Genomic DNA, 26,429 nt, shown 5'->3' on the forward strand with positions numbered 1-26,429 from the left:
CTGGGCTCTGTGATGACCAGTCCCTGGTGCATGCCGCTTCCCGTGAGGTGGACATCAAGGATGTATTTCAATACTGCAATGCCTGGCCAATGGCCATTTCGATGCTTGCATCCAAGTCTGTGAATGTAAAGCCCTTCATCACCCATCGGTTTCCTCTGGAGAAAGCTCTGGAAGCCTTTGAAACATCCAGAAAGGGAATGGGACTGAAAGCCATGCTCAAGTGTGACCCCTGGTACAACCCAGAACATAAGAATAGTAATGTAGGGCTGGGCAGTGGCTCCGACCAGATGCTCCCCTCGCCGGCAGAAAGTTCTGGGGTAATACCTGGTTCTAACAAAAAAAAAAAAAAAATTAAGAAATAAAATAAATATAAGAAAAAATGGGAAAAAAACATTTTGCAGACTTTCAAAACTAATATTCTTCTAAAAAGGAAGAAGAAAAAAAGAAAGTGATACCCTTCTAAATAACTTTTTAACTCAAAGTTACCAGTGTTCATATTTCCCAAAACATGCTATCTCCTATTTCTTAAAATAACTTTTGCATTTTTCTCCTTGGTGTTTTGTCAATCATCTTATCCAGTTCTTCAAATTTTAATGTGGGTGCACTAGATTCTACTAGGTGATGTCAGCAGAGGACTTGTAGGCAATATCTTGGACCTATATCATCAAATGGTAGGTTTGTCCTCTTTTGTCAATCTGAGAGCCCAGAACAAAGGAGCCTCTTATATGAGGGCCAACCCAGGGGGGGTCACTGTCACGGGAACTCTCAGATGAGTTTGGCTAAAGTCTTAGATTCTGAGCACACAAAGAACTCATTACTGAGTCTTGTTTTGGAGCCATCAACTTTATCAGGAGCCAAAGCCAAAGAACTTCCTTTATTTATCATAGCTTCCCTCCACGTTTCATAGCAATATTATCTGAACACTGTGTATTGGCCAACCTCCTGGAGTTTGGAGGAAGTACACTGAAATCCAAATAATCAACCTAATAGTGTGTACAGTCTGTAAAGAGAAACCACAAGTTTAATGAACTCAAAAGGGCACCAGATGTCCCCTTTGATCTTAACCCGGGCTAATTTGCCTCATTTTTTCTCTGGGGATCAGCCTGGCCAGGATCCTCCCCATTGCACACCTTACCTCCCTATTGTCTTTGTCCTGAGATTTGGTAGCAAGCTTATGAAGTGAAAAGCCTCTACTAATATTAGGCCCATTCCTGGGTCATTTCAGTGAATCGCTGTGAGCTGCAGGGGCTTGGTTTCATTATCTATACTATGAGCATGGAGAGATCTGTCTGGCAGGACTGTTATGCAGATTAAATAGAGTAAAGCCTTTGGAAGCGCCGGGCTTGCACTGAGCAAGTTACTGTCCTTTCCTCTCTTTTATGTGCTTTTCCCAGTGTTTTCTTCTATTCTGTCTTGCTTTGCCCCTTTTATATTTTTTTCCAAAATGTATTTCAACTTCTATTGCTCCCACCTCCCTCTACTCTTCCTTTCCTTTTTTCTTTCCAACTTTGTACTTCTTTCTCTTCTTCTTTTCTCTGTTTCTCTCTTCTTTCAAGCTTTCGCTTTGCCCCATTTCTCTTTTTACCACGTAGAGTCATTACAAAGAGTTGTCTTCATGTCTAGCAGAAGTGACAAGTTTTTAAAAGATGAACGCACAAGATGAGCTGTCGAAGTAACAGAGATATAAAGGTGTTTGTTGCTTGTTATAGCAATGAGATGATCTTTCTCTTAACATATTTGCTAGTACACAATAAAGTGGAAGGCTAAGGAGGTCAGGAGACAAGAAAGAGACCAGCCTCTCTTATTTTTCAAATTGTGTTGATCATCTGCAGCTGACTATAGTGCTTAAAATGTTTCAAAATATTTGAGCACATGAACTCGGTTCACACTGACAAATATAACACTATAAGTGAGTCTAGAGGATGTTTTGTGTTCTACTTGTGGGCTTTTAATTTTATTTGTTTTGCTTATTTATTTTTCACTAAATCCTAAATAATATGTATTACCTAGTGATCAGTTTCTTCCTTTATAACTTATCTCAGCCCCAAGTAGATTTCTCCTGCCATAAAGTTTGAGTCTGGAGGAGTAAACAAGCCATGGTGTATATAGTTCTCATTCTCCAGGTTCCCTTCCAGTACATAGTCATATGTACTGCATAGCTATGGCCAACAATATGTCAGTGGAGTGTGTCAAAGAAGTGATTCGGGGCAAAGCATTTGCTTTTGTAGCAAGGATCAATGGGCATGACTGGCAAGCACAGTTCTGCCTCATTCTTCCACACTTGCATACAGAAGTGACAGTTGGAACTACAGTAGGCCTATAATGAGCATGAAGCACAGAAGAATGTCCACCTAAGCACTTTTGACATTCCACCTTAAAGCTTGCAACCACTTCTCTTGGGAAAAGTAAACTACTATCTACTTAAGTGAGTTATTTACATATTACACTTTTTAGCCAAAAGTAGTACTAGTCAAAGTTGGCATCCAGCTCTCCCATAAACCACATTTAACTGGAAGAGATACTTTGGATGCATGCAAAATGCATTCAAAATAACCTCTTGAATTTTCTGCAAAGATAAACGTTAAGTAGTACATGGAAATTACTAGCACTATGCCTGCTATTTAATGGGTGTTCTCTTATATTTTGGTTTCTCTTCAGATCTTATAAATCTTTCGCCTTTTCAATGGGTGTTCTCAAATACTCTGATTTCACTCTTTCCCAATCACTTTCCATGGAAAGAATCACTTGATAAAAGTATCCCAATTAGAACCTAATGAAACAACCCCAATAATAATCTTGCCCTTGCTTTCTTTATTCTGTGATTTACTTTGTTCTAACACAAGTATGAATTTTTCTCCTAATCTAGTTAGCTCTACTCCAATAGTTTACCTAAATCAGAGACACTAACCAAATTATTACCAAGACTTGGTCATTATTAATTCATTCACTCAAAAAATGTTTACTAAGCTTCTACTGCTGGCAAGAACTGGGAAAAGTGTTGAATAAAGCCAAACAGCTCTTGCTTTCAAAAAGCTTACATTCAAGTCAGAGAAGAGGAGAAATCTGAAACAGTAATATAATAAGAAAATTATAGGTGAAATGATGTGATAGGAAATAAGTAGATATTATTAGTAAGAAATTTTGGAAGGAAATAACTTACGTATGATGATCAAGGATTGATCGCCTTTCTCAGCAGATGCCTTCTGACCAGTACAGAGGGGAATGGTTAAGGGCAGGTCCTTTTCACTTTTATTTCTTATTTTAATCTTTGATTTTCAGTGCCTATTTATCTTTCAAAGCCTGATGGAAATATTTTCTCCAAGTATTACCACAGCATACACCAATTAATAATGGGCATCCATTTGTGCATTAATCAAGTAGTTGTAAAAAGTACAAAATATTTCTAACTGAAACAGGAAATGATTTTAACCAAAAAGCTGATATTACCACATTTTTTAGCGGACCTCTACACAAGTCCCTAATGACTTTTAAAATAAAAAGATCATAGGAACCGCATAAGATTTCCTTTTCCTAAATAATGAATTAAAAACTAAAGAAATAATGAATTAAAATTTTAAGAATGGTGTCTTACTATTCTACCATATAATTTTAATACCATTGTTCTTGTTGCTGTGGTTTTAGTTTTTGTTTGAAGAAACTTATAGCTTATTGGGATAGTCATATGGGGTGTTTGCTAACAACTTCTACATAACAAATAATTTCCAAAGGTAAGGTCTTAAATAATGAACATTTATTATCTTGCTATGTGTCTCAGTCACTTTTTTATTGCTTCAACACCATCTTTCTCACCCATAATTTAAAAGAAGAGATTTATTTTGACTCATAATTATAGTTCCTGGTTCTCTGACTCTGGCAGAAATATCATGGTAGAAGGGCATAGGAGAGGAAACCGCTTAAATCATAGTTCTTAGGAAGCACAAAGAGAAAGGTGGAGCTGGTAAAGGAGATAATACCCTTCTAGGTCATTCCCTCACCAGCCTAATACCAAGCACCTAGTAGCAAGTCACTTATTGTGCCTCCATGGTCCAATTCTTCTGCAAAAGCATTGCCTATGAGAACACTGGTCCTCTGGGGGACATTCTGTGTCTAAACCATAACACTCCTTCTTGCCTGGCTCCCAAAAGATTCATTTGCATCAATTTGTACAAAATGTGTTTAGTCCATGTCTAAGACTTCCCCAAAGTCTTAAAGAATTTCAGCAGTGCTGAAAGTCAAAATACAATTTCTTCTGATACTCAAGGAAAACTCTTAGTTGAGAGGTCTTTTTAAAATAAAATCAAAAGTAAAGTTAAACAGTGCCAGAATACACTGGCATCCGTAAAACACTTCCATTCCAAGAGGGAAGAACAAGAGGACAGAAATAAAAAAAAACTAAATCAAAACCAAAACCTAGCAGAGCAAACACTAAACACTGTATTTCTATATCCAGCATCTGGGGAGGGTAGAGGCAAGACAGGAACACTGAAGGCTTGGGTGGCCATGTCCCTACTATATCATATTTTCTCTCTTAAGGTGGCTTTGCTCTCTGCCTGCTACTTTCCTCAAGCATTCCACACCCTGGACTCCTCCAAATTCGTGGGGCCTCCACTGCATTTTCAACTTCACTGTACCATCTTCAAGTACTGCTCCAGTGCACAGTGCCTGGCCCCTCAAACCTTCCTCTAAAGTCTAAATGAAAGCCTCTCTGACGCCACAGCTCTTATATTCTGCATGCTTGTAAAGCCAGCACCACACACATGACACCAAGCTCTGCCACTATCAGACACAACATCTGGATACCTTTGGGTCAAAGCTACAGAAGCCTGGGCACCTGAATGGCTGAGCACTGCTCAGTGAATCTCAGCATGCTAACTCCCTAGCCAGCCCTTTTGTCAGGTGGCCTGGGTTTCTCTTCTCAAAACAAAACCTTTTCATTCTGGAGGCTTGAGTCTGTGAAGAGTGGGGTCATTCCAATTACCAGAATGCCCTTAAGACATCCTTTCTATTTTTCTGATGAAAAATACTTGGCTTCTTTTTATTTATTATTTTTTTAAGTTGAGAAGGATTTTTTGGGAGTTGGGGGTTGGTTCAGGCTGCCTTAAGTGTGGGTCTGGTAAGGCATGTGGATCTGGGGATTCAACCATGATCCCCTGAGCCTGACTGGATTTGCCCACACAGGTGCTTAAGCAACTGAGCTAACCCACAAGCCCCAATACTTAGTTTCTTTTTAGTGCTATTTTTTTTAGCAACTTAGATCTCCTCTACTCCTACTTTACAAATTATTTCTGGAAAAAAACTGAAAACTATCTAAAGATTTGTGGTCCTGTTTTTCAGAATGAACCCAGCTAGTAGCTCCCAGTAGTACAATCTAAACACTGAGACACCTTGGAATTTTCTTAGTCAGATTAAGTACTCTTCTATCCTTGATCTCAGGCTCCCACAAAATCTCAAAACATGAGCAAAATATAAACAATTATTTTGCCAAAACATGACACATGTGGCCTTGAGTCCAACTGTTAGTGGCATCCTTTTCTGCTTCTGAACTTCCTTTGGCCATATCTTTACCATCTGCATTTTTATCAGCATTCTGGTATTTTGAGCCCTGCCTAGAATCTCCTCCCATGAAACCCATCCTATGGTATTCTAGAGCTTTGCTAGCTAGCATCTCCAAGTCAATCCCAACTCTTCCTTCCACTCATTTCCAAAGGCTTCTAAACAATGGTGAGATTATCACAGCAATAGCTCCAATCCTGGTACCAAGACCTGTCTTAGTCTCTCTTCATTGCCAGGAAACAAAAAATACCTGTAATTTAAAGAAGAGGTTTATTTTCTTTGCCTTTTGGTTATAATCCATGCTCAACTGTCTCCACGATAGAAGTGACATGGCAGAGGAGAAGAGCAAAGAAAAAGCTGATTATGTTATGATGACCAGGGAGCAAAGAGAAAAGTGGGGAACTAGGAAAGGAGATATACCCTTCCTAGTCATGACATGACCTCAGTGACTGGCGTTCTCTGACCAGGACCTACCTTCTAAAAGTAAGTCAGATAATCTTCCAATAGCCTCACCTATGAGTACATGAGACGCTCTCAATATTAATCATTGTATCATGTGTATCAGTCAGATTATAAGAGCAGCCTAAATGGGCAGTCCCAGTTGAGAGACTCTCATGACTTTGCCGGAAGTTCACCTACAAAAAAAATTACCTGACTGCTTGGGTAGAGCAAGAAAATTGGTTTCCAAGATGATTCACTCAAATGTTGCTGGAAGGAGTGTCATTTATTTTCTGGCCATATGTGTGAGGCCTCAGCTCCTCGGCATGTGGACTGTTCTGTAAGGCTGCCTAAATATCCAACATAGTTGCTGGCTTCCCCAAGTGTGGAAGCTGCAGGAAAGCCAGCTACAGTTCCTTTATAGCCTCCCTCAGAAGGGAATGCCCACTGCTTTTGTTGCCCTCTGTTGGCCAAACAAATTCATTCTAATGCCATGCTCAAGACTATACAAGGGGATGAACACTAAAATTATGAGATCACTGGAGATTATCTTGAAACCAGACTTCCACAAACAGTCAGAGATATAAGTGGAAAGAGCTGAGATATAAACACATGGCTTAGTAAAGAAAGCTTTAAAAATTTAGTGAGGACTATAAGAAAAATCTCTGTTGCTAAGCTGATACTCTGACTCCACCTGACCATCTACAACAGATCTCCTGATTACTAGTAAGGTAGCCCCAAGTCTTGGCTTAATAGAAAGGAGAGCATGCAGTCTTTCTAAAGAGAAAGAGATGGAAAGGATTCTAGAGGCCTTTGGAAAGACATTTTTCATCTCTTAGCTATTCTTTTTCTTTATTAATTCTATTGAGAAATAAATAGCAATGAGACAGTTTCAAAACCAATTAGTAGGACAGTTTCAACAATTAATACATTGCATATTGTTGTCTTCATAGTGGTTATTCATAGTACAAGATGAAGACACGATATCCTGTGCAAACGCTATTAGTACAAATCTTTCTTCTCATTGAATTAAGAGAAAGTAGCTGTATATCCATCCTAACTATTTTGTACATACAGATACAAAATGGTCTTTCATTTTTATCTCCCTTTTTTGTTTAGTTTGGTCAGAGATGAGTATTCCATTGCCATTTAAATATTGTAGCTGTGTGAATTCATTAGCTGTGTTCTTAATTCTTCCTTTACCTTTCTATATGTAGAGAGAATGAATACTTAGAAATGCTGCAACCATCATTAGGAAAGAATTCTAGACTCAAGAAGTTCTAAGTTATTGGCACAAAGCCCTTGGCATAACTAGCTTCCTGTTCCGAACCAGCAAATTCTTCATTCTCTTACTATTAAAAGCATAAAGTTTTATTTATGTAAGCCACTATTTTTCATAAGCAAAAGCATTTATAAATTAGAGAAATATCTGCCTAGACCAGAAAATCCAAAAAAATTATTGTAGAAAGCAACACTTACACTAAAATCAGAAGCATGAGTAGAGTTCTAGACAAAGGAACAACACATTGTTATGGTTCTGGAGAGAAGAGTGTGCAGAGGGCACAGTAGAGCAAGGAAGGAAAGTTGAGTATGGCAACAGCACTGAAAGAAGACGGGCAATAGTAAGGGATGAAGCCAGAGAGAAGAAATAAACCATCCCAGAGATCCTTGTCTTTCATTTTAAAATATTTAAGATCAAAGCAGCATCATTGCAGTTTGTTAAGACAGTAAAATGATAGACTCAGAGAAGGAGATTTGTTCTTGATACGTTTAAAATTTCAATTATACAAAAGCAGGGGTATGGACCAGTACCCTGTTTCAGAACAATGTGGACATGGTTGGCAATGTTGTCCTGTACACTTGGAAATCACTGGGAGGGTAAATGTTATATTATGTGTTATTTTTCCATAGTTAAAAAAGAGTGGTTTTGTAAAATTTTAATTTAGAATAATCACAGCAACTGAAGAAAGGAGGCAGACTACAGTTAGAGACATGTTAGGAGTCCGTTGCAGCTGTCTATGTGAGACAGGACGGCAGCCAAAAATAAGCAAATAGCACCAGCATTAGAGGAAACAGAAGAGAGCTGTGAACCCTGCTGTCAGTAGACAATAAGCCTTGTTCATGGAGAAGCTGGGAGGAGTGAATCTGTATACAGTGAAAATTGCCTATGCATAGTGATTTATATACACGAATTATCTTTAGCCTTAGCCTGGCACGATTTTCACTTTCCACAAAATTATGCAAGTTCAAGATTGTTCAATAATTCACTCAATGTCATGGAGATACACCTAAGAAGTCAGGAATAAATCTACCTACTAATAACACTTATTCATTTCACTAAACCATGAGTTCAGGTAAAAAATGATTTCCAGTGATTTCTGTAAGGAGCTCAGGGCTAGAGCATTGCCTTCTCAATATGTTTTTTACTCAATGCACACTAAGAAATACCCTGTATATTGTCGCCAGGATACACAGAGCTGTGTGTGTGTGTGTGTGTGTGTGTGTGTGTGTTTTCTCATTCCGTCCAAACCTATTTGATTTAAAATTAGATAATGAGAATTGAAATATCAACTTACACAGTGAGAAACACCATATTAAGCCAAATTTATATTTTATTAACTTGATAGAATATAGTATCAAGAGATTCATAGAGAATTTTTTGTCTAATTTTCTTTAGTTTTTTTTGTTTGTTTTTTGATTTAGTACAGGGTCTACAGGGTCTTACTCCACGCATCAGACTGGTAGTGGTCCTCCTGTTTTCAGCCTTCCAAACATTGGGATTACAGGCATGCACCAACACGCCCAGTCTCAGTCACCTTCTCAGCATGCCCCAGAGGTGGGGCCAGCAATGTTCACTGGGGAAGACGAAAACCAGTCCTCGTGCCTACCTAAGTAGGTATTTTAGTCCACTGAGCTATCTGGCCAGCCCTTAATTTTCTTTATTTATTGATTTCAAAAAAATAAAAATTGTATTAAAAATATCCTTATATAGAATTATAAACTAATAATTGCCTTTATGGCTTTATTTTGCTATTTTACTAATTCATGTGTTAACTACTGATTTTCCCCATTATGTTGTCTTACACTCCATATATTAGTTCAACATCACAGTATCTTCTAAAAAAATTATCTGAGAGGATTTTATACATTTTGTATATATGAATACCTTTTTGAGAGATTAATTTCTGAAAAGATCTCCTGTGTGCCTTCCTTATTCATTTACTTCATTTAAGCTTTTCTGTCATTTGCTTCCAAAAAGAAGCTGGGTAAGTCGTAAAGGTACAGCCTTGGAGTCTATATATGCTTCCTTGCTCCTTTCTTTTTGTCCCTGTTCTATGCTACACTTCCTGACTGCCACGAAACCAAGCATTTTTGTTGCATTACAATGCTCTATCTTGACGTTTTGGCCTTGCAGCCAGCTGAAGGTGGGCTGAATTCCTGTATTTGTTACTTTTCTCGCTGCTGAGACAAAATACCAAACACTCAAAGTTAAAGGAGGGAAGATTTATTTGACTTACAGTTTTTAGAGGTTTCAGTCCATAGTTGGCTGGATCCAAGGTAGGGTGACATGGCAGAGGGACATCATAGAGGAAAAACAGTTCATAGTAAGCAAAAGGCAACAAAGCAGTGAAGTGGCAAGCAGCAAGCAACCACATCAGTCCTCTTCGTGCCCCTTATGTTCTATCTAAGTTACCACGCCCTAGGGCAGGTAGCACTCACACCCAGAGAGGGCCGTCCCCATCATCCACTCTCAGAACTATGCCAAACCAATCAGTGGACTGATTTACTAATCTCCCACCCTTGAGCCCAGTATTGCACATTCTAGATCCAGACTCCTCTGAAGAGCCCCACTTAAGACTGCATGAGTCTTTGGTGGGGGACATCTAGACACAAGCCATAATAATTCCCTAAAACAAAATCAAATTAAACCTCTCTATCAAGTTGTGAATAGTGGTTATTATGTCTACTCACAGGGAATCTGACTAATATATATGTCATTGCCCTAGGATCAGATGACTACAGATAAAAACCCAAGAAGGTTATGAGTTCAATGTCTCATCAGGTGAATAGAAAAATAACTACATTCATTTTAGAAAGTTAATAAGGAGCCTGGATAGCTCAGTCGGTAGAGCATTTTAGAAAGTTAAAACTCAATGAGAGACCGGGGAAATAGCTCAATAGAATAAGCACCTGCCTGGTAAGCACAGGGTCCTGAGTTCAATCCTTGATACTGCAGGAAAAAAAAATCAATGAAATAAGGTTCATATATGCAATTATATTAACATGAATACATTTACATATACTATTACCTATACAGGGTTAGTTTAAATATTCTGCATAAACTTCAAAGACAACCAAGGAAAAATAAATAAAGAGCAAGGGCTGGCCTGATAGCTCAGCAGACTAAAGAGCCTGCTTAGGCAGAGCACAGTGGCCAGGGTTCAATCCCCAGGGTGTCATGCCAGCCCCACTCCCAGTGCACTGAAATAGTGATTGAGATTGGGCATAGTGGTGCCCTCCTATAATCCCAGCGCTTGGGAGACTGAAAACAGGAGGATCACTAGAAGTCCAATCTAGTAGTGAGACCCTGTATCCCCTGTACTAAATGTAAATAAATATTATCAAACATAATGATTTTATGGTTTTAAAATAATAACTGAGCACATTGGCCAACCAATGGCCATGTCTCATCCACATGGGTGACACTGACAAAGGTTCTACAATCTGAGGTACAGGATCTCAGGATAAATCCTGAGGGCATTTCACTGACCTTATCAGACCCAAAAGCTACAACTCTTGTTGCATAGGTCTTGCTTTATCTTGGTCTTCACTATCCAGCAGAAAAGTATAAAAATGAAGTATAAGAAGTAAAGTCATGCTGTTATGTTGAGCTGTAGGGGACTCAGGTCAACAATTTCTGACATTGCCAGTCAAGCAGAAGACCCAATACTATTATGGACTCTTTTAGAATATTTTGCTGAGTTTACACACCTATAATATTCAAATAACAGAACTTAACAAAAAAGGGGGATACAGATGAATGTCCATTTTGTATCTGCGTATTCAAAGTGGTTAGGATAGATATATAGTTACATTCTCTTAATGAATAGAGGGATTGTTCTAATGGTGTTTGTCAACAGGATATCATGTCCGCATCTTGTGCAGCAATTAACCACTAGGAAGAATGTATGCAAGGTGTTATTTATTGAAACTGTCTTACCAATTTGATTTGAAACTGTCTCATTGCTATTTGTTTCTCAATAAAATTATGGAAATAAATAAATAAACAAATAAAATAATAACTAGATGTATATTTTAAAGAGAATATTTTTATTTCCCATGGAGTGTGCACTTTTGCGCCAAGACTCCCTCAGCATGCCAAATTAAAAAGATTTTAGGCCATGTAGAAGAGATTTAGTAAAATGGATGAACTCATGCTTTCTCACCTTCTATTACTCAATCTTTTAGCTAGTTTCTTAATCATTTTCCAGTATGTGTGTGTTCTTGTTATTTTAGAACCTCAGCAAGCAAAAGCTTTAGTTATATCACAGTGACCCAGCCTATCCTATAGTTAAACCATAAATAAGAAAATAATTTCTTAAGAAAAAGAAAGTACATAAATCTACCTTCCCTGGAGGGTTGTGCTTCAGATTCACCTGACTGCCTCATGAGTTCTGCCTTTCTTATCTCAGAAATGTTCTCTCATTGAAGAGATGCATTTCTACTAGGCACCAGAAACTAGTTCACGCAAGGGTTCAACACAACTACAAAAATGTCTTCTGCAATTTTGAAAGCAGAACAAATATTAGAATAAAATAGATTTTTAGTTTTTCTCTTTGCATGCTATTGCCTTCCAGATGAAAGGTGACCGTGAAGTTTTTATTTTCTTTTTGGTAGAATATGTTTGCAATTCCCAGTAAGTACATTCACCTTGGAGAACTGGTATACATACCTATTGCATTTCATCATTTGTACGTCCTTTGTGGTCCCTTGGCCCTCCTTGCCCAGATCACTGGAGAGCTTACTTCCCTGTCTCTTACCATTTTGCTTTTACATTGCTCTGTAAATTACTTATATTTTGGATCTCTTATATGGGAGAAACCATGTGACATTTAACCTTCTCTGTCTGATTGATTTCATTTAGTTTTATAGTCTCAAGATCCATCTATTTTGCTACAAATAACTTCCAAAGACCTTCTTAATAATGAACCCCACTTAAGCTAAACATTGACTTTTCCTGAAGTTCTGCCCCATAGACAGTGCCCCAGGTATTCCTGATGCTCAGTGTCTGGACATGGCCGGCATGGTATTTTCCTTCAAGGATTGATAAATGTGGAAGCTGCCTGGTCACAAACACCCTCCTTCCCTTTGGAAACAGGATCTCTCTGGCTTCAAGTCCTTTCCTGAACTCAGTTTATGTTTTCTTTTACATGTCAATATTTTATGTCTTTAGTAAACGTCAAGGTTCTGCACGCATTTTACAAAGGACTCATAAAATTTAAATTTCTTTGTCAATAAAAACCAATCTAGGAAGCCAAAATGTTTTGGAAGTAACCTAACTTCCTTTTCTTAAACATAGTAACACAAACATGTCCAATGTACATACAGGAATTTCACTAAACAAAATTGTTATTTGCATTGAGGCAACAAAATGATTTTCCCATACCACAACCACCCAAATTAAATTAAGTTTACCAAGGGAATTTTTTTATTAAATACAATACATGAAATTCTGTTTATTCAAGAATTACAAAAACAGTATCTGTGCTTTAAACTGAACCTAAATTAATAAAATCTCTATCCAATTCATAATAAGTTATGTTACATTCACCTGCCATTCAGTCTCACCCCAGTAGATTTCTCAAAGTCAGAAACTATGAGAAGATTCTATTTAACCTGCCTTTGGAAGAACAAAATACATTTGACATTTTCATTTCTATCAGTTCTACTACAATTACTCATACTGTTTATTATAACATTTATATTAAGCATGTGATACTAGATTTTAAAAAATCTAAATTTAATTGATGGCATTTTGCTACCTATTATCCATAACGCATAAAGTACATAGCCACATGACATCTCAGTATTTGGTATCCTGGTCAGCAAACTAAGAATAATAAGAACACAGAAAGACCTAAATGATACAAATTCTAAGATGACTAACAAGGACAAGATGCTTATAAAAAAAGAAGCTAATGGAGATCTGGCATCTCATAGGCACTGGAAAGATTTTTGCCTACCGTACTATTATTACCTCTATTGCAATTGTTAGAAGCCAAGGGATACGACTATAAGAAAACCACTCCTACCATCCCAGGAGCTCACTGTTTTGTTGGGAGAGTGATAAACACATAAGCAAGTGGGACATGGCCAGTCCTTGCAGTAGGGACTACACTAAAGTTCCCAGAGCAGATGATTGTGGACACTGAAGTAAATCATTAGCTTTTACTTGAGATGTCACTGAAGGCTTTATAGAGGCAACATGACTTGGGCTTTGAAGGATGAGGTGAGTAATATTTCAGAGGAAGAAAGGGAGGACAACCCAAGAGGAGGAGATTATGTTCAAAAAGATACCATGCTGATGAACTGTAGTTTCTGGTAGAAAGGTTTCACAGTAGAAACCTTGCTGTAATAAATACACCAGGAATGAAAGGCAGCACGGTCAGACTTCTATCTTGGCCTCTACACCGTGGATTGACTTCTTCTGTTTGAAATCATAGGAAATCATTTGGTGATTTGCATATTCCATGTGGAAAAACATTTGTGCTGAATCAAGACTGTCATTCAAAACCACAATGTGGCAGTAGGCTGATGGCACCATGACATCCCAACAACAAAATAATGTTCAAATCTCATCTGCCCATTCTCATTCTTTTCATGTAGTAACTCTCTTGCAGCAAAAGGAACACTAAGGTGACTGAGTGAATCTGGTGTTCCCAGTTACCTTAGCTCCAATCTCTGAATTCATGGAATTCTTAAGAGTTTTGTTCTGCAGCCTGCTGCACTCATTTTTCAGCCTGAATCATTTCATCTAATCGAGTCCAACCTTCCCCCTGCTTGTCCTGCCTCCTTTTGCTGCTGAATAAATCATCCTGGGAAACTTCCAGAATGGAGGAAGACTTTGCTAGGAGAGCTCTATCTGCACTGACTGCTCATTTATTCAGCCTGAATCCTAAGGTTCCCCCAAAGAGAACTGAGAAAGGAGAGAGGCCTCTTTAAGGGCTAACCATGCTAATATGACTTTGAGCAGTGCCAGAAGAGAGGGAATTACCCACACAACCTCCAGGCCTACGAAAATATGGTTTCCAACTATGTCCAGTCTTGGATGAGTCCACCACAGAACTCAGAAAGGGAGACCCAAGGAGCCTTGCTTTTAAAGTGATTACTGAAGTTATTCTATTAAGGCCTACAAAACTACTAGACATTTTTTAAGGTACCCTGCCCTCTACATCTAGTCTCAGGGGATTAATTATCAATGAACAGGATTAAAAATACAATCATCCTTCTTTCTGTTTTAAAATTGGGAGTTTCGTTTTGTTTTCTTGATTGAGAGACGATGAGAGAGTACAACTCTAATAGGCTGGAATTGTTTTTTTTTTAAACTCTTTGCAAAGTGTGTATCAAATTCCAGAGATCTGCTTGTTAGAGATGGGGGGGGGGTGTAATGGGTAATACTAGAGTACTCTCTAGGGATTGTCCGTGCAAGACAGGTAACCCTTATATGAAAAAATTAAACTTGTATTTCTGGGACACTGCCTCCACCAATAAGCCTGGGGATAGAGTGAGAGGCCTGGAAGAACGAGTCTGCGGAAGGTTATTCTTGCTCAGGACAGACAGAATCAAGGAGTTTCTCTTCCCTAAAGCAGAGGAAATAGCTCGTCAGGGATGGGGGTGGTGGCTGAAGGAGCAGCCGGTGAAGCGGTCTTTTGAGCTTTCTTGGGACGCCACAGGGAGCAGGAAAGGACGGCGGGGCCTGACGTCATTGACCATCAGCTGACTATGTTCAAGGCCCGAGCCCCCACCGGCTGCAGTCGCAGCAGTCGCGGTGGCCGAGGTGGTGGCCACCGGGACTCCAGCATCTGCTGCCCACGGGGCTCGGGGCTGCGGCAGCTGCATTCGCCCAGCAGATCCAGCGCCCAGGGACCTCCCTCCGCCTGGCGTTGGCGCTGGTGCGCAGGTCTGCACGTTGGTCCACCGCGAGTGCCTCCCTGGGCTGTGTCGGAGACTGCTCGATGCAGTGAGAGAGCGGGAAACCTGAGCTCCACGCCGGTCCCTGGAAATGCCTTTCCCCACATCGTCTTCCTCCACTCATACTGTAAGCAGGAAGAAATTTAGTGTGCGAGGCGTGCATGTAGCACCCCCATTTTAATGTCCTGCACTCTCTACCTCTTTGGGTGGTGGAATAAAGAGATTCCCACGGGAACCTGCTGCCTCTCGAACTGCAGTTTGATGAGAGGAGGAGGAGGAACAGAAAGTTGACTTTGCCAAAAGAATTCCTGGTGGAGAGGGAAGAAAACAGACTCTTTACTGGCCCTCTGAGGTCTACGAGTCTGTGGTCAAAGCGGCCTGCAAGTCCTGGCTCCGCACTTGCGAAGGACAAGAGGGGGCGCTTAAAAAGGAACAGCGGAGGACCCTGCGGGCCCTTCTATCCGGAGCGCGGGAAAGGGGCGCGGAGCCAGGGCCGAAGGCACCTGCTGCCCGAGCCAGCCGGAACCTCCTGCTGCCCCCAAGAGCTGGAGTGCCCTGGACAGATCTGGGGCGGGGTCACAGTCAACGCCACCACCCCATCCTGTGTTCCGGGGCGTGGCTTGGCGCGGGGGCGGGTTTAAGTCCCCGGGAGTGTAGGACTGCTCTGACTCGTCTCCAAATTCCTCAGCCTCCAGATCCCCCAGCGGGCTCCTGAGCGCAGGGTTTGCACGCTACTCTTCCTTGAGTCCAGAGGCGTCCGGTCTACTTCCAGGAGGCCTGGGGCCTTTCTTCTCTCCCAAACGTAAAGAGGGCTGCACTCGCCAAGGGTCGGTTCTCTGCCTCAGGAATAGGCACCAGTCCAATTCGGACTCGGAGCTGTTGGCTTTGGACCCCTCCCCACTTTCTCTTTTCCCCGTCTCCTGCTCCTAGCTCCAGGCCCAATGGTCCCCAAAGAGCGAAATGAAAGGGATGGGAACTGTGCTCGGTGATCTCTCCGATGCACGGCTGGAAGGGTCGGCTTCTCACAGCCGAGGCTGGGACCCTGAAGCTAGCGCCCCTCCTCCTTCCTCCGCCAGGGATGTTTCTTCGCCAGCTCTGTGCTGTTAGTCCTCCCTCTGGAACTGGCGACAGCAGAGAACGACCCTAGGAGGGAGCTTCAGCACACCTCTTCCTCCAAATTAACTGTTTGGTGACTTGCTAGCGCTGCGGCTAGGAACTCTCCCACCCTCCCGCGGGGCGTCCGGCTACCTCGCAGTCCCCCACGCCTCCTCCTCTCTGATCCGCCCCCAGCTCCGCCCCAGGTCCCCATCCGGCGCAATGGAGTTCTGTGAAGGGCGATGACACCAGCCACAGCTGCTAACTTCGCACCCAACGCCGCCTCCGGCCACCCCCGGCCGCCGAGCCCTGGAGGTCCGGAACCCAGTGCGGCAGCCAGGACCCGCCAGACAAGCAGCAAAGACAAGGCGCCCAGGCGTCCGGACACCTCTCGGAGAGCACAGGCTGCGCCAAGACGCTGAGCACAGAACCCGGCAAGGAGACTGAGTCCCGGAAGGGGGCTGCGAGGCGCAGAGAGCCGCGGATTCTGCGGACAGATAGCCACCGCCGCCGCTGCGTACCCAAGCCGCACCGGAGGCGGGAGGGTGGCTCACAAGGACGCAAGGATCCACTGCGATCTTCCTGGAGTCCTTTGCCCCAGAGCGCACTATGACCTGACCTACAGGTCCGTTGCCCAGGTCTCCTGCAGTCGGGTAGCCTAAGACAGAGGGATCGTGGTCAAGCTTCTACCAGGCCGCCTCCGGATCTTCCAACCCCGGCTCTGCGCCTCCGTCCCCGCGGCCCGGCGCCATGGAGCTCTCCGATGTGCGCTGCCTTAGCGGCAGCGAGGAACTCTACACCATCCACCCCACGCCCCCGGCCAGCGACGGAGGGAGCGGCTCCCGGCCCCAGCGACTGCTGTGGCAGACAGCGGTGCGGCACATCACGGAGCAGCGCTTCATTCACGGGCACCGGGGCGGCGGCGGCGGGAGCGGAGGCTCCCGCAAAGCCTCGAACCCCGCGGGCGGAGGTCCCAACCACCACACACCGCAGCTGTCGAGCGACTTCGAGCTGCCGCTCTATTCTCTGGGCCCCAGGGAGCGAGCGCACAGCACTGGTGGCACTAAAGTCTTCCCGGAACGCAGCGGGAGCGGCAGTGCTAGTGGCAGCGGAGGTGGGGGCGACCTGGGCTTCCTACACCTTGACTGTGCCCCAAGCAACTCGGATTTCTTCCTTAATGGGGGCTACAGCTACCGAGGAGTCATTTTCCCCACCCTGCGTAACTCCTTTAAGTCTAGGGATCTGGAACACCTCTACCAGCGCTATTTCTTGAGCCAGAGGCGCAAATCCGAGGTGGTGATGAATGTGCTGGATGTGCTGACGAAACTCACTCTCTTGGTCCTTCATTTGAGCCTGGCCTCGGCCCCCATGGACCCACTCAAGGGCATCCTTCTGGGCTTCTTCACTGGTATCGAGGTGGTCATCTGCGCCCTGGTGGTGGTCAGGAAGGATACCACCTCGCACACATACCTGCAGTACAGTGGTGTGGTCACCTGGGTAGCCATGACCACCCAGATCCTGGCAGCAGGCCTCGGCTATGGGCTTCTGGGCGATGGCATCGGCTATGTGCTCTTCACGCTCTTTGCCACCTACAGCATGCTCCCGCTGCCACTCACATGGGCCATCCTGGCCGGCCTGGGCACTTCACTGCTCCAGGTGGTCCTTCAGGTGGTCATCCCCCGTCTGGCAATCATTTCCATCAACCAGGTAACTCCTGCCTGCCTTGCCTTCCCCTCTGGACTCCCAAAGGGTTATTTACAAACAGCCTCCAGACAGGTAGGGTTGCATGGCCCTTGGTGAGACCCTCCTCCAGCATGCAAGTTGCCTCTCACATTTAAGGAGCGTGTTTGTGGCCTGGTATCTCCTTAGAGCAAGCAGTGCTAAATGACCTCTAAAAGTTTCTACTAACTCTGCCCTTCCAGCCTGATTCTGTGAGTAAGTCTCTGACATCACCTAACAAAGGCTTTCTTCTGTTACACACAGTCTGAAGTCTCAGACAAAGGAGACAAAAGGGGGAGAAATGTCCAGATTCAGAATGACCCATTCATTCAAAGATTAACTCATGAGAGTCATAGCATGGTGTCATGAAGGGCTCTGGGATTCAGAGTTGAATATTGGTATATCTTCAGGCCACAAATCCTCAGTTCTAGAGCAACCAATTACCAGTGTGGGGTTACCTACAACTGTTCATCATCAGTCATCCAAACAGTCCTACCATACAGGTTTTGAGAGATTCTCATTGCCTGTTGACTGACTGTGGTATCTTCTCTTAGAAGAGTCAACCTTTTATTTATGCTTTGAATAAATCAAACTTGGGATTAGAAAGATAGCTGGGTTTTGGCAATAATGCAGGTTTTCATTAGTGAAAAGGAATACTTTGTGTATGTGAATTGAAATAGGTAGAATCTCATTCTTTAGTTCTCTTTCTTCCTTTCTCCCCTTTTTATTCTTCTATCTTATTAAATGAATGTGTTTGTGTGAACAAGTTCATGCTATCTGTGGATGAGAAAGCAGGTAAAGACTCTATTCTTTAAATTCACTAAAACTAATTGATAATTAACAACCTAGAACTTTCTTTACAAAGAGTCTAGGAGGTATCAAGGCAGTAAATTGATAGGCTTCTGGGATAAAGATAGACACACGTCAACTGAAGGTGCTCAAATGAGAAGTTTTTGTGGGTTGCTTGGGCAGGAGGACACTTGGCATGTACCTGCCCAGTCCTTAGCCTCTTGGTCACTTCTACTGCATGAGAAGCTTAAAACCCTCCTGCCTGGTAGTCCAGTGTGAATACAGGCACAGCCATGTATGAATACATGGTTCTTAGTGTAAACAGGTGTAACACCACTGAAAATTACTGCTGATATTTAGAGCGTCACCACAATACTGCTTTACCTAACACCTATGTCTGGACTTTCTCTGGATTTGAGGCCAACTGTCTTTTCTAATCTCTATGCTCCCTTGCTCAGGTTACTTATTTGACCAACTGCTTTGAGAGCTCTTTATAAAGTGTTTCTGGGTAAAGCAAAGAGTATGTGAAGTACATGGCTGTCATTATCAGGAATGAAGTAGGGAGGTAACAGTCTCCATACGGGCTGGCCAGATGTACTTCGCCTTATTAAAGATAAGAACATATGCTTTCTCAAAATCATCATAAACCTTGTCATAATAAAGTTTCAATTGGTGGAGCTATTTGTGTGGGATTTTGTAGCATCCTACAATTTATTAACTCTTTTTCATTCCCGTATGTGCGCAGATCTGATCTACCACTACATACAAATGATCTACTTTCTGCCAAACTTACTTTTGCTGAAAATAGTGACACTGGAATGGAACTCAAAGTATCAAAAATGCTAGTCAAGCCCTTGACCACTGAGCTACACCCCAGTCTTCCTTCTCCCATTCTTTTTGCATTTTCTTTATTATATGTGTAGAGATCAACATTATTTTTTCTTTCTGTTGTATCTCTTTCTCTTCCCCCACCTCATCTTCTTCTTTCTTCTCTTTAAAAAAAAACTCTAATCAGTATGAGTTGTTTTCATGACACACCGTAGCTATATGACTACATGCAGAAAATTTCATTTATTATAACTCACTGCTTCTCACGCAGTAGTCTTTCTTGGTAGATGTTACTAAGAGACTTCGTCAAGTAAGCTGGGAGTACTATTTAGAATAACACATCCTAAGTGTCAAATTATGAATATTTTCTAAGTATAGAGATATTTTTTTTCTTGCCAAGTGAATCCACAAAGTAAATTTTGGTTCCATATTTGTTTTATACTCTACTCAAATACTACCAGATGGGAGTTTAAAAATAACTCCCAAAGTCTTCCCACCCTATCACAAACAGTCTCCACTGTCAAAACCAAGGTTGTGGTGCATGTAAACCATGCTCATTCAAATTTCTTTTTGGGAATGGTTGTCATAAACGTTGGTTGTCTGAGTTGATCACCTTTAACGAGACTAAAGGAACAACTAGAGCGCTCTCCTTTCACTTGAGGTGCTGAAAATTCCTTTAAACGCTTTCCTTTGGCGCCCCCTAAGGGTTTAAGCATCTTTCCTAGATGTACAATTGATTTATCTTTAAAGAAATCTGTGATTTTTGAAGAGATACTGTTTATTTTTTCATATGTAGCAGTAAATAAAATATGCTTAAAACCAGCTATTGGCTTCTTATAGTTAGGGTGAATGTCTAATCCCTTATCACAGACTGCTCCATCCCCTGCACTGGTTTGCGTTCTCCCCAGTTGTTGTATTGTTCCCTGCACCTCCTCAGACCCCAACCACTGACCATTTTTCTGCCTTTAGAATGCTCCGTGCTGTTTCCTACTTCTGATTCTTCACGCCTGCTGCCTAGAGCAGCTTTCCCAGATGCTCATGTGATGGTACACTCTGTTTCTGGCTCCTCAACACTACTCGCTCAGGTGCCCGGCTTGTTCTGGTCTCACCAGAGCACATGCACTGTCATAATCTACCTTTTCTGTGTGTTTGCTGTATTTCTCTTGCCAACCTCACTTACTCAAAGAATGTAAACACCACAAGGACAAAGATATTGTCTTACATATTTACTTCATCTTTAGCACCTTGAGCAATCCCAAGCATATAGTAGGAACTCAACTAAATCAAAAAATTAACAAGCCACATGAGGGGCACTATCATAAAATATCCAAGTCTCCTTGTGTTGTATTACTAAAAGCTTTCTCCACACATGCATATATACATATCCATAAATACACAATTAATATGTATAAACAGTCTCACATGTCAATATCCTTCAGAGAAACCAGAGCACAATGCATTATATTTGTACAGTATTTTAAATGGAATTAAGTACTGCTACATCATGCAGGGATAAAGAAACAAACACTTCTTCATCTCTTTTCAAGAAGTCACAGATCCTTAGGAACTTTAAAGGGGCGTCCTGCAGTTCAAGGCCTTAGCCAGCAATGAGAGCAGGAATCTCATCCTGGCTCCAAGACCATTCTTTAGTCAGCAACCTATTAGGGGTTACCCTTTGGAACACTTGAGCATTTGAGATCATTCAAGAATGAGTAGAGCCTGTTTCACCACCCAAGAGCTTAATACCCCATATAACTCATGAATGAACATTTAATGGCAAAGTCAAAGAGATATTATGAAAGCAAAAAGGCTGGGCACCAATTCTGTGTGACAAATACATCATCTTGCTCAGCTGGATGCAAATTTTCAGCTGAAGGCCATAAACTGCAATATCACCTTTCTTTGTGTAAATATTAATTTCCTTAAGAGGACGGCTCAGGTTTAACCTAACATTTTCAAGAATCAAGAAACTAAAATGAGAGAAAGAATCAACACACCTGGACAGCTGTTTCCCTACACTGAAAATGTCCTTTTCAAAGGTGACAAACAATCCCATGATTGCTTTCCTTAGTCTAAACTATGAGAATCTGCTTCTCCTCTTTCCCTCCCAAAGAAGTCACGTGTGTAGCTTGACAGGACACTAACCATGCTGCACCTACCTGCAGACCTCCACAGGACACGATAGAGACCGGCATTAATTTGGACCACATGTTGTCCCCACAGATGATAAAAGATGGAGCCTGAAAAGGGCCACTTAGGAGCTTTCTCTTCAGCAAAGAGATGCTGTATGTTTTCTCCCCCCAGTTAATAATGAAGCTAAAATCACTGACTTCCCACCCACATAAAGAGAGATTACTTTCCGGGGCAGATATGATCACCTACTTGTTTTCTGGGTTGAGTGACCTTGGAAGTACTGAATGACCTTCAGAAGTTTCACAACTCAGTTTAAATGCTGCTTTTATTTCCCCCTGACAAAGCTCAGCTATAGGCAGCACTGGGGCTATATTTACCCCTCCTTTGGGCTTCACCCAGTTCAACTTCAATCAGCTTCATCTATGTGATCCAAGCCAATGATAAGAATGCCTTGTTGAGTGTCTGCCTGTAAAATACTGACTTCTTCCTGCATCTTACATTGATTGTTCATCCCAACAGCTCAATTTATCCACCAGAAAATTCAACACCAGATGATGTTACATGCATAAATAAAACATTAATGATAAGGTTATATTTGCGAGATTCTTTCACAAGGTAGATACATTCTAAGCACTGCAGCTATAATTAGCATTTTACTCTACTTTAATTGCTCATGACAGTAATGTGAGTTACCTAACATTTGAAACTCATTTCCATTCTGCAGCTCATTAGTGATGATATGGTGAAAATCATTTAGTTATTGGAAAACTGAGAGGCAGCAATATTTAACCACAGAGATTGCTGCATTGTGCATCTTCCCTCTTGGGTATTCTAAAATGTTATAGCTAGTGGCTAATTAGTCTTCTGCACCTCTTGGTGAGACAGATAAGCAGGAGTGTCAGAGGAGGTGATTTCTGTAAGATAAGACTATAAGTAAAGACAGCCAGGTATGCAAATCCAGGTTAGTTAGTGCTCAAGGTCATGCTGTCAGATTGGAATTTCCTATGCAACATTTTCTTGCCTGTCTTGCACACACGCAATCAAAAGCAGAGAGTATAGCCAAAAAATGCTAATTAAGTAATGATCTTTAAACTTGCCTAATAACGAGGGGCATTTGACCTACCATTTGGCCTTTAAACAGTCCTTTAGAGAAAATGCATTTTTGATGAATAGGTGTTGAAGAGAAGCAGATTTTGTGCCTGGCTTTCATATGCATTTCAGGTCACTTAAATGATAGATTGATGTCTCAGCAAAGATAAAGCAGATATAATGGAATTATCAACATCTCTCCCTCCATTTGTGCTATCTGAATGTAAGTGTGTGATATCATATATTGGTCATCTAAGTCTAAGACTCTTTGTAGTTAAATCAAATAAAGGGAATATTGTGACAACTTAATGTACAGTTAATGGCATGTAATAAATCACTCCAATTTGGTAGTCAGTATCAAGGTCATCACCCCAGAATACATGATTATCCATTACGATGGGGCTCAGTTTAATACACCTCACTAGTTATGGTGTTTCTCAAACCCCACAATGCTCTATTTATGCATAATCCCTTAACAAATTCATATAGGCTGAAAATATAATTGCCACATCATACCATGTCTGAGCAAAATGCCTTTCCAAAACAGATTTAAGGGTCAACCTTCTCAAGAAATTCTACTAAATGGCAAAAAATTGAGATATTATTTTCTCTTTCTAGTGAAAAATACTAAGGACTATCTTATTCATTTTTCTTTTATCCTCTTTCTCTCTTTATTTCTTTTTCCCCTTTTATGTCTGTAACAGTAGAGAGTGGGCTCTGCAAAGGAAATTTTAATGCCTGTTGAAAAGACCAATTAAATCCCTTCAACGCTGGCCTGTGGACAACATGCCTTGGAATTGCAAATAAGCTCAGTGTTTGTGTATATTGAGACAGCTGTAAATTGGTTGTGTGACGTTCACTTTACAAGATTGAATTATAAACTTGTTTTCCTTCCTATTCAGTAATATCACCTGACTGGTAGCAGTGGGTCAGAGCATAATTAGATTAGAACTGGGAGGACTGGTGGGTCCTCTACTTCTGGAGCAGCTGCTGCAAAGCCACACTAAGTAGGACAAACGCATTAGTCATATTTACACTTTGATGATTGATGGCATTTTAAGAGCTCATCAAAAAAATAAGGGAAATGAAGCATTAAAGGGAACGATATTCTAAAAACCAGTTTATTCAAAATTCAGTGCTTCTAGCAGCATGTAATCAAAGGGCACTACTACAATCATCTGACACGACATTTTGCTGTTGTCTAAATATTTCTTAAGATGCTAATTTATTCATTTCACAAGTATTCCTATTTGAGTTGATCCTCCTGTGTTTATTTCCAGAACATAGGAGACACTTGCAATATTCATCTCAAACCTTTTCTCTCACCACCAAATTGGCACAATATTGATTTTTCTGGGAGACCAGCAGGCCCAAAGTATGCAGTTGGGCAATGTATCACTTCACTTGACAGATTGATTGTGGAGCAAGCTCTTGGTTCTTTTTCTGGCCTTAAACGACAGCAACAGAAACTAAAGGTTGTCAGTTGTTTTGAAGGTTGGAGAATATTCATGACACATGATTTGAACCTCACTTAGCCAGAGAATAGATCATGTAAATATCTCCCCCAACATTTTCTTTTGAATACAGGAACACTACATGCATCAGCCTATGACAAAGCAGAGGAAGCCAGTATCATCTGCCCTGGAAGTGTAATTGGATTTACACACCCAAATTTTATCAAGTGAGTTTTGTTTCTGAAAGACTATTTTAAGAAGCCAGGTCACTTAAGCACTGCTTCCGCCTAAGTTTTTCTCACTGCAATATTATTCATAGTCAGCCCTGTGCAGTAGAGGAGGGATGCAAAGTAGGTTAATTAACCATGGAGATACCAGGCTATGAGACATCTTGGTCAGAGTGAAAGCCTTTTTCTCAGCAGATTCCTCTACTCGACTACCTTCTTACCAAACAAATTGAGTTTATAAAACATATTGTCAGGTAAGGTGCACTTGCTTGTTTCTTTGATATCTCTGTATTGGACTCTGAATGGATGCCTATAATTTAAATGTAACTCATACATTTTAACAAGGATAAAACCTTGCACATCCATTACTTATTGGGATTTTCTGTCCCTTTATCTCTACTTCCTGCTTAATATGGCTAAGTTGTAGTGTTACCAATTGCAAAATATTTTTGAACAACAGAACTTCCCAAATCAGGAAATGAAGAAGTTGTAAATAGTGAAGACATGAGCTAGATATGAAAATAGGTCACATTAATGCTTTGAAGTTTCCTTGTATATTAGTGAATGTTTCAAATTGTCACATGTACCTAAAGTGTACACCATTGTAAAATTTTCAAATAACAAAAAGCACACCCACTTCATTTTGTAAACAACACATCCTTGTCTTATGTCAGCCAGATTTCGAGTTGACTGAATAACCATTTCAGTTTTCCTTCGTGTGTGTGTGCGCGCGCGCGATTGCATGCTGCATTTACATGATTCCTTATAAAATACAGACTTCCAAGGATTAGACAATGCATAATCAAAATACATTTATTCAATTCAGAACATAGGAAAAGCAGCACAAAACTCTAATATAAGAATACTTAAAAAAACACAAAGAAAACAGGAAAAACACCACTGGAAGGCCTGGGGATAAGAGGAATGTAAACGAAATATAGCAGCTGCCCTCAACTCTGCCACAGCAAAGATACTGGTTATTGCGCATCTTCTATGGGATGGAATAAGGGCCAGTGGAAGGCCATGATAGCCGGAAATATTTAGGCTTTCTAAATGGTGAGGCTGTGTGACTCGAGGGGCTGCTTTATTAAATTATGAGCTGCCTCTGATGAGGATTCTTCAAGGCAAAGCTGTATGTACACCAATGTATCAGGATGTCATAAGGGAGATTCCTGTTTGGTGGGGGATTTTTTTCAAGGTCAGTTCAAAGGCACTAGCTTGCATTTAGCAACCATCATGGTTATACTGCATGTAGGAAAAAGTTAAAAAGCAAAGGCAAAAGGCTGAAAAGGCAAAGTGCCATATGTCAACTGAATCCATTCCTCATTTAGGACCTCTTCTGGGTTTCCTGCCTCAAAATGCCTGTTTATATTTTAGCCTCAGAACTGTGACACAGGGATACTCCAGAAAGAAATGATAACAATGGCCCAAGAAATAGCTCATGGGACTAAGCATCTGCCTAGGCAAGCACAGGGACCCGGGTTCCATTCCTAGCAACACATGCCATACCAACCTCACCCCCAGGTGCTCTGAGCTGGCCACCAAGACTGGGCATGGTAGGGCACACCTGTAACCCAGAGCTGGAGAGGCTGAAAAAAGGAGGATCATTATGAGTCTGAACTGCATAGTGAGGCCCTGCACGAAATACATTTTAAAAAAAAAAAGGAAAAAGGGGGCTGGGGAGATGGCTCAGTGGAATAAGCACTTCCCTGGCAAGCGCAAGGGGCTGAGTTCAATCCCAGGTTCCGCCAAAATAAAATAAAGTAAAAAATAAAAAAAGGAAAAAAATAAATTAAAGGAAAAAATAGATTAAATAGTCCTAGCCATAAAAAAAAAACCTTTAAAATTGCATTAGTAGGAGTGTAAGAATGAATATTGAGTACCTAAATTATTCACTATGTACTTGCTGAAA

The 26,429-nt window shown here is 41.3% G+C and overlaps 1 protein-coding gene and 1 pseudogene across 2 annotated transcripts in view; both read left to right on the top strand.

Moving 5' to 3' along the window:
- The window catches only part of LOC101591929, a 16,192-nt pseudogene extending 862 nt beyond the window's left edge, over positions 1-15,330 (top strand).
- Positions 15,331-15,879: 549 nt separating this feature from the next.
- The window catches only part of Adcy8 (adenylate cyclase 8), a 241,015-nt gene continuing 230,465 nt past the window's right edge, over positions 15,880-26,429 (top strand). For both annotated transcript variants that reach the window (XM_004634413.2, XM_012515414.2), the window contains exon 1: positions 15,880-17,985. In XM_004634413.2, the coding sequence (XP_004634470.1) occupies positions 17,029-17,985 (957 nt within the window). In that variant the 5' untranslated portion in view covers positions 15,880-17,028. The remainder of the gene's footprint in view (positions 17,986-26,429) is intronic.

This window comes from Octodon degus, unplaced genomic scaffold (assembly GCF_000260255.1).
Source record: "Octodon degus isolate 3935 unplaced genomic scaffold, OctDeg1.0 scaffold00062, whole genome shotgun sequence".
NCBI lineage: Eukaryota > Metazoa > Chordata > Mammalia > Rodentia > Octodontidae > Octodon > Octodon degus.